The 13,939-nt window shown below is 49.9% G+C and overlaps 1 protein-coding gene across 1 annotated transcript; it reads left to right on the top strand.

Moving 5' to 3' along the window:
- The first annotated feature begins 4,129 nt into the window (after positions 1-4,129).
- Positions 4,130-12,389, top strand: LOC145353504 (lysozyme C-1-like). Its single transcript, XM_080204312.1, has 4 exons — positions 4,130-4,283; positions 6,827-6,973; positions 10,136-10,214; positions 12,323-12,389. Exons 1-4 carry the CDS (start codon positions 4,130-4,132, stop codon positions 12,387-12,389), a joined length of 447 nt encoding a protein of 148 aa, XP_080060438.1.
- The last annotated feature ends 1,550 nt before the right edge of the window (positions 12,390-13,939 follow it).

Raw genomic sequence — 13,939 nt, 5'->3', positions numbered from 1 at the left:
GTTGAAATGGTCGCTACGAGAGGACACAGATTTAAGGTGCGGGAAGGAAAGTACAGAAGTGATGTTAGGGGTAAGTTTTTCACTCAGAGGGTGGTGAGTGAATGGAATCGGCTGCCGTCAGTGGTGGTGGAGGCGAACTCGATGGGGTCTTTTAAAAGACTTCTGGATGAGTATATGGGGTTTTATGGGATTGGGGGTTATAGATAGGTGTTGATGTGATCGGCGCAACTCGTGGGCCAAAGGGCCTGTTTGTGCTGTAGTGTTCTATGTTCTATGTTCTATGTTCTATCAGTGATTGAGCAGACAAATGTTTGTTGTTGGGATGCCATTCAAGTGGGAGGCATGGTTATTTATTTAATAATTTATTTATTAGTGTCATAAGTAGGCTTACATTAACACTGCAATGAAGTTACTGTGAAAATCCTCTAGTTGCCACACTCCGGTGCCTGTTCGGGAACACTGAGGGAGTTGTAGCTAACCAGCACATTTTTCAGAGCACGCAGAGGGAACCCATGCAGACATGGGGAGACAGTGCAGACTCTGCACAGACAGTGACCCAAGCAAGGAATTGAACCCAAGTCCCTGGTGGTGTGAGGCAACAGTGCTAACCATTGTGCTACAGTGCCACCCAACTTTGCCATTGTGTTGTTCAACTGTGCCACCTTTGTCAAGCTTTTTGATTGTTATTGGAGCTGCATCCGTCCTGAGATTACGGCAGGTTTTGGGGAATCAGGAGTTATTCGCTGCCTAATCCCCAGCATCTGACCTGTTCTTGTAGATTATTTATATGGTTGGTCGATTTCAGTTTCTGGTCAATGGTAATCCCAGGATGTTGATAGTCGGGGATTCAGTGATGTTAATGGTATTGAATGTCAGGATGACGAATAATTCCTTCTTGGAGATGGTCATTGCCTGACATTTGTGTAGCGTGAGTATTACTTGCCACTTGTCAGCCCAAGTTGGGATATTGTGCAGGTCTTGCTGCATTTGGACACGGACTGGTTCAGTATCTGAGAAGTCCTGAATGATACTGAACATGGTGCAATTATCAGGGAATATCCTCACTTCTGACTTAATGATGGAAGGAAGGTTGTTGATGAAGCAGTTGGCCGTTCTCACCGCACTTCTGGAGTACAGCTCTTTTCATAGAATCATAGAATTCTTACAGTGCAGAAGGAAGCCATTCGGCCCATCAAATCTGCACTGACTCATACCCAGGCTTACCCCATGTATTTACTCTGTTAATCCGCCTAACCGATATATCTTTGGACACGAAGGGGAAATTTAGCAACTTAACCTGCACATCTTTGGACTGTGAGAGGAACCCCACGCTGACATGGGGAGAACGTGCAAACTCCACAAAGACATTCAACCAAGGTTGGAATCGCACCTGGGTCCCTGGCGCTGTGAGGCAGCAGTGCTAACCACTGTACCAAGGTTATAATGAGGTCAGGAATTGAGTGAGCGTGGTGGAACCCAACTTGTCAGTGAGCAGTTTATTACTGAGTACGTGCTGCTTGATAGCACCGTAGGTGACCCCCTCCGTCACATTACAGATGAGTAAGAATAGACAGCTGGGACTGTAATTGTTTTTGGTTCGCCTTGTTCTTTGTACACCACATATTTGGGCAAGTATCCACATTGCCAGGTAAATGCCAGTGCTGTAGCTGTACTGGAACAGCTTGGCTAGTTAGGTTGTCCTATATTGGAACACAAGACCTCAGTACTATTGTTGGAATATTGTCTCAGACCTTACCTTTTGCAGTGTTCCAGTAACTATTTCTTGACACCACGTGGAGCAAATCAAATTGGCTGAAAACAGATATCTGTGATGCTGGAGGCCACAGTAAGAAGTCTCACACCACCAGGTTAAAGTCCAACAGGTTTATTTGGTAGTAAACGCCACTAGCTTTCGGAGTTCCCACTCACCTGACGGAGGAGCAGTTCTCCGAAAGCTAGTGGCGCTTACCACCAAATAATCCTGTTGGACTTTAACCTGGTGTTGTGAGACTTCTTACTGTGTTTACCCCAGTCCAACGCTGGCATCTCCACATCATGCTGGAGACGTCCAGAGCCTTGTCTTTTGTACTGATGTGCTGGCCTCCTCCTTCATTGAGAATGGGGATATTTGTATAGCCTGCTCCTCCAGTGAGTTGTTTAATTGCCCGCTGTCATTCACGGATAGGCGTGGCAGGACTGCAGTGCTTAGTTCTGACACCTCGGTTCTGGTGTGCCTGGTGCCATCCCTGGCATGCATGCCTGCACTCTTCATTGAAGCAGGGCTGACCCTCTGGATTAGTGATAGTGATAGAGTGGGGGATATGCTGGGCCATGAGGTTGCTGATTGTGGTTGAGGACAATTCTGCTGCTGCTGATGGCTTATGGTGCACTACACAATGGAGGCCATCCTCAATAGAAAGACAGGACTTTGTCTCCACGGGAACTGTGCGGTGAGCACTCTTACCAATATTGTCATGGACAGATTCATTTGTGGCAGGCAGGTTGGTAAGGATAAGGTCAAATACATTTTTTCCTCTTATTGGTTCCCTCACCATGTGATCAGACCCAGTCTAATAGCTATGTCCTCCAGAAGCTGACCATCTCGGTCTATTGACTGCACTGAAACAATCTTGGTGATGGACATTGAAGCCACCATCTAGAGTATCTCGTGCACCATTGACACCCTCAGTCCAAGTTGGTGTTCAACATGGGGGATTGATTAGCTGCGAGGTTCTGGGGGGAGGGGGTGGAGTGAGTCAGGTGGGGAGAGAGTCAGGTGAGGGGAAATGGGATGCTCTAATCAACAGGCAGTTTCCTTGCCCATGTTATCTGTTTCTTGCACTCTCTTTACATGCAAGGGTACACTTCCAGATCAGACACTTCACCCAAAAGCTTTCAGTTCCTCCAGCTCAGATTTCAGTCTTTTGTTCAACTGGCACTCCAGGGAATTGATGTTAACCTGGTGAAGTACACAGGGACTATTGGTATTGTCTGAGGTACGGAGAAGCTTTAACTCACACACCTGCTGCTCTTTCTAATGAACTGATAATGAGCCATTGGCCATCAAGGACGCTGGGTGTTTCTCTCCGTTAGAGAGAAGTGGCAGAGTTGGAGGTGGAACAGGAAAATGTGGAAGGAATGGGAAGAACAGGAAGAAACAGTTGCAACCTAGCCAGCCTTTCTCCCCTTGGACACTGCCCTTGTCCCTTGGGCTGCCTGGTGGCACAATGGTTAGCGCTGCTGCCTCACAGCGGCAGGGATCCGGGTACAATTCCCAGCTTGTGTGACTGTCTATGTGGAGTCTGCACATTCTCCCCATGTCTGCGTGGGTTTCCTCCGGGTGCTCCAGTTTCCACCCACATTTCAAAAATGTATTGATCAGGTTGATTGGCCACATCAAATTGTCCCTTAGTGACAGGGGGATTAGGAGGGTAAATATGTGGGGTTATGAGGGACTTGATGGCCTCCTTCTGCTCAAAAAGTTCCATGATTCTGTGACTGTGTGAGTGAACAGTTGAAGAGAGCACAGGCCTGATGGGCTGAATCACTCCTTCTCTTCTGCTGTCCTTTTGTTTATCTATATTTTAAGAGTGGTTGATCTGAGCAATGTCACAAAAGCGACCCACCACGCCACCCTCCCACCCACCACCACGCCACACACCCACCCCCCCTCCCCCGCTTCCCACTTTACCCGGTGTATCGCAATCTGATTCTTATTAAATCAGTGAGTTGCACAGTGGTTAGCACTGCTGCCTCACATCACCAGGGACCCGGGTTCAATTCCTGGCTTGGGTCCCTGGCTTGGGTCACTGCCCAGCGTGGAGTTTGCACATTCTCCCCGTGTCTGCGTGGCTTTCCTCTGGGTGCTCCAGTTTCCTCCCACAGTCCAAAGATGTGCAGGTTAGGTTGATTGGCTGTGCTAAGTTGCCCCTTGGACGTCATGGGGACTAGCTAGGGTAAATGCAAGGGGTAATGGGGATAGGACGGTCAGTGCGGGCTGAATGGCCTCCTTTTGTACTTTAGGATTCTATGGTTCTATGACACCATCACATTCAAAAAGCGTTTTCTTTCTTTTGTTTCACTCCATTTGAAGAATTTTGTGAGCTGAACATTTCTGCACGAGGGCAGAATGGATTCCAGACTCCAGGCTGTGTCAGTGAAAGTTCTCCTGGTCTTCAGTCTCCTGCTTCAGGCCACAAGTGGAAGAATCTTTACCAAGTGTGAAATAGCTGAGATCTTCAAGAACAGTGAACTGAAAAACCATTACCAGAACTTGGCTGGCTGTGAGTCTTACTGTGTCAGTACTGTTAACAAAGCCAAGTGTACCTGAATATCCCCATTGCATCACCGGGGGCTTCCACTTTAACCATATTCCCTTCCACAAAGGCGATAATTTAAGACCACAAGTTTCTGTCAGTGGATTGGAGAGTGAATGCAGTGCGTGGTGTGGAGTCAGTCTGTACAGATCACCAAGTCCAGAATTCCAGCATATTCAGCTTGAGTCACGTGGCTGAACAGTATCCCAGGAAATGTGAAGGGGGAAAAGAGGAAAGCACTGGAAGCAGTCTTTTCTCCAATTTTCTACAATTCCAAGACCTGGAGAATGTGAGAGTGTTAATGCCCCTCGCAAGAAGGTCCAGCAGGCACCCGGGTGCAAATTGGGTACATTAGCCACAGTCCCAAACCCATTACATGCCTCTGTACCCCCACCCCACCATCACTCCCACGCCAATTACTAATCACTGCCAGCACTAGGGGGGAGCCTGGCCTCCCATTGCAGGCCACCCCTCCGAAATATTCCCTCCCCTACATGCTTCTCCCCACCTCCACCACTTCTCCATCCGCCCCAAGGACCCCAAACCCCTCACCAGGGCCTGCCAAGTAGAACCTGACAGAATCCTGGACTAAGTTACAGGGAGGCCTACAACACTTCAGCTGGGACAAAACAAACTGAAATAAAGTTTATTCAATAGTATCACATTAACACTGCAATGAAGTTATTGTGCAAATCCCCCAGTTGCCACACTCCCGAGCCTGTTCAGGTACACGGAGGGTGAATTTAGCATGGCCAATGCACCTAACCAGCACGTCTTTCAGAAACGGAGCACCCGAAGGAAACCCACGCAGACATGGGGAGAACATGCAGGTTCTGCACAGACAGTGACCCAAGCTGGGGATCGAATCTGTGTCCCTGGCACTGTGAGGCAGTAGTGCTAACCACTGTGCCATAATGCTGCCCAAGTGACCATTTGATTGGCCAGCCGTTATTAGAGCTCTTCCTCCCCAGTGAGTGAGGGGAGGCGGTGGAGGGTGGGGGTGGGGGTAGTGAAATCTCTGCCTCAAGGCAATAACAGCATTGTAAATTGTCTGAGAGAGAGAGAGAGAGAAATGGGGAGCAGCACAAGAGAGAGAAAGGAGGATGGTGAAAGACTCTTAATGTAGCTTCATCACAATTAAGAGGAGTAGCTTAATGACAAGGGCAGTAGAGGGAAGGAGAAAAAAAAGGGAAACAATCTCCAGTTGTGCACCTGCTACCACGGATCAGCCAAATCCCCATTCACAACAACGAGAATGGAGAATTCCAGCTGTGGGCGAAGCCGGAAAATACTGGCCAATACATCTGCTAAAAGATATCTTGTCCTGTTGCATTGTCTCGAGTTCTGAGATGACGATGCACGAATTATATAAAAAATATTCCACAATCGCTTTGTAACAAAAAACTGGGCAGTAACAACATAAGAAATAGGAGCAGGAGTAGGCCATCTAGCCCTTCGAGCCTGCCCCGCCATTCAATAAGATCATGGCTGATCTGAAGTGGATCAGTTCCACTTTCCCGCTTTCTCCCCATAACCCTTAATCCCCTTGCCTACCAAAAACCTATCTACCCGCGTCTTAAATATACTTAGCGAGGTAGCCTCTACCACTTCAACGGGCAGAGAATTCCAGAGATTCACCACCCTTTGAGTGAAGAAGTTCCTCCTCAACTCCGTTCTAAACCGCTCCCCCTTATCTTGAGGCTGTGCCCTCTAGTCCTACTGTCCTTTCTGAGCGGGAAGAATCTCTCTACCTCTACCCTATCCATCCCCTTCATTATCTTATACGTCTCTATAAGATCCCCCCTCAGCCTTCTAAACTCCAACAAGTACAGACCCAGTCTATTCAGCCTCTCTTCATAGTCCAACCCCCTCATTTCCGGTATCAGCCTAGTAAACCTCCTCTGCACTCCCTCCAAGGCCAAAGTATCCTTGCGTAAGTGCGGCGACCAAAACTGCACACAGTACTCCAGCTGCGGCCTCACCAGCGCCCTGTACAGTTGCAGCAAGACCTCCCTACTTTTATATTCAATCCCCCTTGCTACGAAGGCCAGCATCCCATTCGCCTTCCTGACCACCTGCTGCACCTGCAGGCTGGGTTTTTGCGACTCATGCACAAGGACCCCCAGGTCCCTCTGCACCGTAGCATGCTGCAGCTTTTCGCCCTTTAAATAGTAACCCCTCCGACTATTATTCCTGCCAAAGTGGATAACCTCACACTTGCCAACATTGTACTCCATCTGCCAGGTCCTCACCCACTCGCTCAGCCTATCCAGATCTCTCTGCAGACTTTCCATACGCTCCGCACAATTTGCAGAGGCTGCGAACTCTGGCTCGATGTACTACTGGGGAATTCAACACACGACCTTCCACCCTTTTCATTCTCCAACACCAAACAAAAAAAACCATGCAGTCTTGTCAGCTTCAAAAAACAAAGGTTTAACAAGAGAAAAAAACTGAAGTCGCTGCAATATTACCACCAGTATTGTTCTTGCGCTGTGTTTTAATTTCAGGGGTATGCTTGGCTGAAAGTGAAAGTAACTTCAACACAACAGCAAAAGAAGCGAATCACTATGGGATCTTCAAGATTAAGGCCCCCTTATGGTGTGACGATGGTAGCTTCAATCCCAGCTACAGTCAATGTGGGATCAAATGTAGCAGTAAGTCAACCAGCTCTATATATATTGACTGCGCAGGTTATTTTGGCTATTCGTGGCCAGCCATGGGTAACACTGACAATCTCTGAATCACAAGCGTGTCGATCCAGTTTGAGAGAGTTGAACACAAACTCCAGGCTGACATTTCCTGGTGCGGTGCAGCAGGAGTGCGACGTTGCCGGAGGCACTGACCTTTGAGCCGAATGTTAAACTGAGGCCCTGTCTGGCGTCAAAGGCCCTGTCTGGAGGTGAACCGCGGAGTTATCTCCAGCGCCCACGGTGAATCTTTCCCCTTGAACGAACATCACTGAACAAAGAGGTGCTCAGGGTCACTATACCATTGCTTTTTGTGGGAGTTTGTTGTTTGTGCATGACTGCTAAAGTTTCTATATTGTACTATGTCTACACTTCATTTCATTGCTGTAAAGCACTTGAAAATATTCCGATAATGTGATATCAAAAATTAGGAAATGAAGTCCCCTCTTCACATTAAGGATAACTTCCACCCTGTTACGTGGCCCGGATGAGGTGCAAAATGGGATAGATTTCTTTAAAGCTGATTGAAGTTTATTTGTTAGTGTCACAGGTAGGCTTACATTGACATTGCAATGAAGTTACTGTGAAAATCCCCTAGTCGCCACACTCTGGCCTCTGTTCGGGTACACCGAGGGAGAATGTAGCACGGCCGATGCACCCTAACCAGCACATCTTTCAGACTGTGGGAGGAAACCCACACAGACATGGGGAGAATGTGCAAACTCTGCTCAGGCAGTGACCCAAGCTGGGAATCAAAACCGAGTCACTGGTTCTGGGTCACCACGGAGAAAGGCAGCATTTGATATAAAGGGCCTGCTTCTACCAAAAGATTTGCACCATTTTCGGGTGCAAAGTCACGGTAAATTCGGGCGTTGGGCCTGTAACGCGATCTGCACCTGAAACCAAGCAGATCGCGCCTTTACCGACACCCGATTTGGGTGCGGATCCGGTCTGCACGCACTTAAATCAACTTAATGAACTGCGCGCCCAACCCTACTGCCAAACCTCACTTTACCGTCTTCGGATCGGTTTCGGATCCGCGCTGCTATCCACCTGAAGGGTAAAAATCTGAAGCGGATTCCTATTCTGCAGGGGAACCTCCGAAGCCCAACCTCTTCGAACACCCTTCGCAGACCCTCCCCCCGCCACCCATCCTGGCAGACCCACACCCCTACCCCGTGGTCCAAACCCCCTGTGAGGCAGACCCCCCCCCACCCCCGGCACACCTCCCCCTGGCGATCTGACCCCCTGCGGGAGGCAGGCCCCCTCGGCAGAGCACACACCACCCCCCTCATGAAACACCACCCCCCCCTCCACGGGAGGCAGCCCCCCCCCCGTCCCCCCCCCCCCAGGATCCAACCCCCCCCCCCCCGGGATCCAGCCCCCCCCAGGAGGCAGCCCCCCCCCCCAGGATCCACCGTCCCCTGGGAGGCAGCCCCCTCCCGCGATGCACCCCCCCCACCCCGGGAGGCAGGCCACCCCAGCAATCTCTGGTTGTGTGGGGGGGGGTTGCTGGTGGAGAATGGGGGGTGGTTTCGGATGGACTTGGGAGAATCTCCACCACCTCCACCCCCCCAACCAGAGATCCATCTGAGTCTGCGCCCCGTCCTCCGGCAGACGCCAGCGGAAGGTCAGGAAGGTGCTGCAGGTTGTCCAACGAGTGCAGTAAGAAGTCTCACAACACCAGGTTCAACTGCAACAGGACTTTAACCTGGCGTTGTGAGACTTCTGACTGTCTTCACCCCAGTCCAACGCCGGCATCTCCACATCAACGAGTGCAGGTCAGATGGTGGAGCGATAGCAGCAAGCCAGGTAGGTTGGGGGTGTGCTCTGCCAAGGGGAGGGGGGGCGCGGGGTGGGTTGCCTCCTGTGGGGGGCGCTCTGGTCTCCGGGCGGCGGGTAGAGGCCTGCATCTCAGGGCAGTCTGATTGCGGGGTGGGGCGGGGTGGGGGGGGGGCTGCCTCCCAGGGGAGTCTGATCTCAGGAGGAAGGGGGGGGGGGGCTGCCTCCCAGAGGGGTCTGATCGCAGTTGGGGGGGTGGGGGGGGGGGGGGGGGGGCAGGTGCTGCCGGAGGAGCTTGCCTCCTTGGGGGGGGGTCTGATCGCAGGGGTAGGGGGTGGGCTGCTGCCTCCTGATGGGGGGTCTGATCAGGAGGAGGACTGCCTCCCGGGGAGGACCCTGACCGGGGTGGCGGGGGCAGTTCTGCCTCCCGGGCAGGGGGGGGTCTTTTGCGCTCATAGCACGGACCCCACCGGAGCTGGCAAGAAGCATATGGGCGTGCTGGAACGGGGATTCCCGGCTCGGATCCGTTTTACGTCCGGATCCGGCCCTTAGCCTCCGATTGGTAAAATCTGAATCATCAAGGAGCCTGAGCAAGACTAAAATACATGGAAACCAGGGGAAAAAAACTCTCCACTGGAATCTTACCTTGTACAAGGAACGATGGATATAGGTGTTGGAGATCAACCATCACTGTCTTAACTCCTTAGGTTCTGAAGGCCCACCATCTTCACTTGCATCATAATGACCTTCCCTCCATCATAAAGTTTGCAGTGGGGATGTTTGCTGATGGTTGCATAATGTCCAGCACCATTCGTGACTCTTCAGATACTGAGACAATCCATGTCCACGTGTAACAAGGCCGGGACAACATTCAACTATTGGCCAGAGAATGGCCACCTCCAATAAGAGAGAATCTAACCATCTTATCTTGATATGAAATGGCATTATTGCCACGGGGTCTCCCACTCTCAGCATCCTGGGGGTTACCATTGATCAGAACGGGAACCGAGCCCAGCCATATCGGTACTGTGGCCATAGTTCAGAGGTTGGGAATTCTGTAAAGAGTAACTCACTTCCTGATTCCACACCTAACACATTAGCTGGCGCAATGGTGTCAAAGAACAAAGAACAACACAGCCTGGGAAACAGGCCCTTCGGCCTAACGAGCCCGCGCCACCATTTCAACATTGTGAGTCCCCTCTCCACCCATGACCCTTGTCTACACTAATGACACTCCACATTGGAAACCAGATTGAGGGGAGACTAATTTAGGGACAATTTGTTACACCAATGGTGTCCCTGCTGTAATGGTGGAACTATAACAGGTTGTGTTATTCTCTGTTATAGGCTTGTTGGATAACGATGTAAGTGACGATATTAGGTGCGCCATTTCTGTATCTCAGGCCCATCCTGGAATGTTCATGTGGTATGTTGATCGCTATTATATTCCTTCAGCTCTCGCTAACCATTACACTTCAAAATGATGGACAAAATGGATTTAAGCGGAATCTCGCAGTGCAGGGTCAAGGATCAGAACAATATCGTGGGGGTGAACAATGTAAAAGAAAATCGAATAAGAAGCGAGAGTAGTGACATTAACACTCAGGGTTCAGAATTTTAGATCAGGAAATGATAAGAAGCTCCAGGACTTTCAGGAATGAATTAGCAGAAAATGGCAACTTGATAAGACATGATTGGCATAAACCATTGCTGTGTTGTGGCGCTGAGTTGGAAGGCAGAGCAGCTAATCCCAGATGGAAGGGTTGAACATAGAACATTACAGCGCAGTACAGGCCCTTCGGCCCTCGATGTTGCGCCGACCAGTGGAACCAATCTAATGACCCTCTAACCTAAACTATTCCAATGTTACCCATAAGCCTATCCACTGACCATTTGAACGCCCTTAAAGTTGGCGAGTCCACAACTGCTGCAGGCAGGGCATTCCACACCCTTACTACCCTCTGAGTAAAGAACCTACCTCTGACATCCGTCCTATAATTACCACCCCTTAATTTAAAGCGATGTCCCCTCGTGTTAGCCATCACCATCCGAGGAAAAAGGCTCTCACTGTCCACCCTATCTAACCCTCTGATTGCTGGAGGTACCATCTAATGACCACTGCTTCCACACAGCTCCGGCTGTGTTCCTGCCTTTTCCCAGTTCTCCTGTCTCACTGCCTTCCTCTAACCAGTAGGCAACCGTTAAAGTTAATTTATTAGTCACAAGCTAGGCTTACCTTAACACTGCAATGAAGTTACTGTGAAATTCCCCTGGTTGTCACACTCCGGCACCCATTCAGGCCACTGCACCTAACCAGCATGTCTTTCAGGCTGTGGGACGAAACCAGAGCAACCGAACGAAACCCACGCCGACATGGGGAGAATGTGCAATCTTCGCACAGACAGTGACCCGAGCCGACAATCGAACCCGGATCCCTGGCGCTGTGAGGCGGCAGTGCTAATCACTGTACTACCATGCCACTCCAGCTCTTTGTGTTAAGGTTGCCCTCCTTTGTATTGTGTGGCATCACCGCAATGTTAAATAGGATAGACTTTGAACAGAGATTTAGCAACTCAAATCTGGACACCCATGAGTTATTGTGGGCCATCAGCAGCAGCAGGATTTTCATAAACTATAAATTGCAACTTCACAGCCTGGTATATCTCCCAATCCACCATCAAGTCAGGATCAACCCTGGTTTGCTGATGATTGCACAGAACATAGAACATTACAGCACAGTACAGGCCCTTCAGCCCTCGATGTTGCACCGACCTGTGAAACCAATCTAAAGCCCATCTAACCTACACTATTCCAATATCATCCATATGTTTATCAAATGACCATTTAAATGCCCTTAATGTTGGTGAATCCACTACTGTTGCAGGCAGGGCATTCCACACTCTTACTACTCGCTGAGTAAAGAACCTACCTCTGACATCTGTCCTATATCTATCACCCCTCAATTTAAAGCTATGTCCCCTCGTGCTAGCCAGCTCCATCACACTGTCCACCCTATCTAATCCTCTGGTTGTCTTATATACCTCTATTAAGTCATCTCTTAACCTTCTCTCTAACGAAAATAGCCTCAAGTCCCTCAGCCTTTCCCCTTAAGATCATCCCACCATACCAGGCAACGTCCTGGTAAACCTCCTCTGCACCCTTTCCAATGTTTCCTCATCCTTTCTATACTGCAGCAACCAGAACTGTACGTAATACTCCAAGTGCGGCTGCACCAGAGTTTTGTACAGCTACAACTCAATCCCTCTACCAATAAAAGCTAACACATCGTACGCCTTCTTAACAAACCCTATCAACCTGTTTGCCAACTTTCAGGGTTCCATGCACATGGTCGCCAAGATCTCTCTGCTCATTCACACCACCAAGTAACTTACCATTAGCCCAGTAATGGAGGATAACCAGAGAGGCAGGTTCCACAAATACTGGGGAGACCAGCACATCAGTGTGAACCATGAGGCAGAAGCATCTTCAGACCTGGCCATTGTCGTTCATTTCTGACGTTGTTTTCCTTTGCAGGCCTTCTTGGACTACCGAATGCACAAAACGTGATCTCAGTCACTTCCTGGATGATTGCAAACTCTGAGGATGGAGGAGCCTTCACTCGGCATACTGCTTTGCACCCCTCCTATCACAGCATCAGACTTCTTTATTCGCTTCGCTTTGCATTTCTGGGACAATCACATCTCATCAACCTGTCTTCACCGGTAGTCAGGCCCCTGCGATCACTCTCTACACCTTTAGCTGGAGGGGTTGGGGTGAGGGGATGACTCACTGTCAAGAGTTGTGACTTCCCTTACCTGATCACCGTTTGGAAGGAGGGACCTAATCCTGGAGATGCCCATTCCCAGCATCCAATGTTAAATCCCAAGGATAAGTACCATAGCATTCCCAAGTCTGTTCCCTCTCTCCCTCCTGAGTGTGAAGGGATTAGGATCTGAGCAGCTTCATAAAGTTTATTTATTAGTCACAAGCAAGGCTTACATTAACACTGCAATGAAATTATTGTGAAATTGCCCTAGTCGCCACACTCCAGCACCTGTTCGAGTCAATGCACCCTAACCAGCACGTCTTTCAGACTGTGGGGGGAAACCGGAGCACCCAGAGGAAACCCATGCAGACATGGGGAGAATGTGCAAACTCCACACAGACAGTGACCCAAGCTGGGAATCGAACACGGGTCCCTGGTGCTGTGAGGCAGCAGTGCTAACCACTGTGCCACCGTGCCGCCCTATATGTCTTCAATGTCCCTGGGATGTAGAGAGTGAAAATAAAACAATGGACTGGATCTGCTGCAGTGAATCTGAAACCCAGTCAATAATGTGACACTCTCTGTATCGGATACTGGCTCCAAATCCTCTCATTGACTCCAGAGTTTAAATGAATGATCATTACACACTGTGGAATGTGGTGGGGAGGGACAGAGAGAGTTACCATGTGAAGCATTAACTTATCCCAATCTTCCAATAACTCCCTTCATTGCTTCCATTCTGCTTCTGTAACGCTTCAAGCTCCAGCTTTGTGGAAAGTTAGTTTGCAGTTTTTACCTACAAGAGTTAGCAAATAAATAAACGCGGCGACACAATCTAAACAATCGGTGTCTGGAACATTCTTTCAACAACAACAACAAGCTGCCTTTGCATGGTGGGCAGGATTACCCTGGCCGTGTGATTCCCAAGGCCGGAAATTCCTACCTGAGCTCAACGGACCTTTTTACGATCTGCTCAGCTTCTGTCCCGCCTGCTTTCGTTCCCACAGCAGGCAGCTACGGGAGAATTTTGGCCAGAGAAACAGGGTCAATGGCTGGGATTTTTCCTTGCCCAATCTACAGCGTGTCTTCAGGCAGCAAAGGCTCCTCATCTCCATTGGCCACCAGCAGGGTCTCCCAGCCTCTGACGTTTAGTGTGACTTGCCCGTCGCGCTGGGAGGAGGCGTCTTAGGCCGGACCGGAAGATCCAGTAGGGAGGGCCAGAAAATCCGGTCCAACGTTTCAGGTCAATGATCCTTTTCCGGACCTGGGGAGAATTAGAAACACGATCGGTTTCACCTGGATGGAATGGGGGTGGAGCGGGAGGGAAGGGAGAAAATGAAGGCCCGCGAGAGGGTTGGAAGATGGAAGATATTAACTAGCAAAGG

Source organism: Carcharhinus amblyrhynchos, chromosome 15 (genome assembly GCF_965287045.1).
Source record: "Carcharhinus amblyrhynchos chromosome 15, sCarAmb.v2.hapA, whole genome shotgun sequence".
NCBI classification, from domain to species: domain Eukaryota; kingdom Metazoa; phylum Chordata; class Chondrichthyes; order Carcharhiniformes; family Carcharhinidae; genus Carcharhinus; species Carcharhinus amblyrhynchos.
The sequence above is the reverse complement of the archived record's forward strand: the minus strand, read 5'-3'. Positions and strand labels throughout refer to the sequence as shown.

What these genes read in the sequence shown, in the direction of transcription:
- LOC145353504 (XM_080204312.1), top strand. Translation starts at nt 4,130, where the DNA reads ATGGATTCCAGACTCCAGGCTGTGTCAGTGAAAGTTCTCCTGGTCTTC. An exon ending in TTACCAGAACTTGGCTGGCT is followed by an intron (nt 4,284 to 6,826) that starts GTGAGTCTTACT and finishes TTTTAATTTCAG; the next exon opens with GGGTATGCTTGGCTGAAAGT. An exon ending in ATGTGGGATCAAATGTAGCA is followed by an intron (nt 6,974 to 10,135) that starts GTAAGTCAACCA and finishes TCTCTGTTATAG; the next exon opens with GCTTGTTGGATAACGATGTA.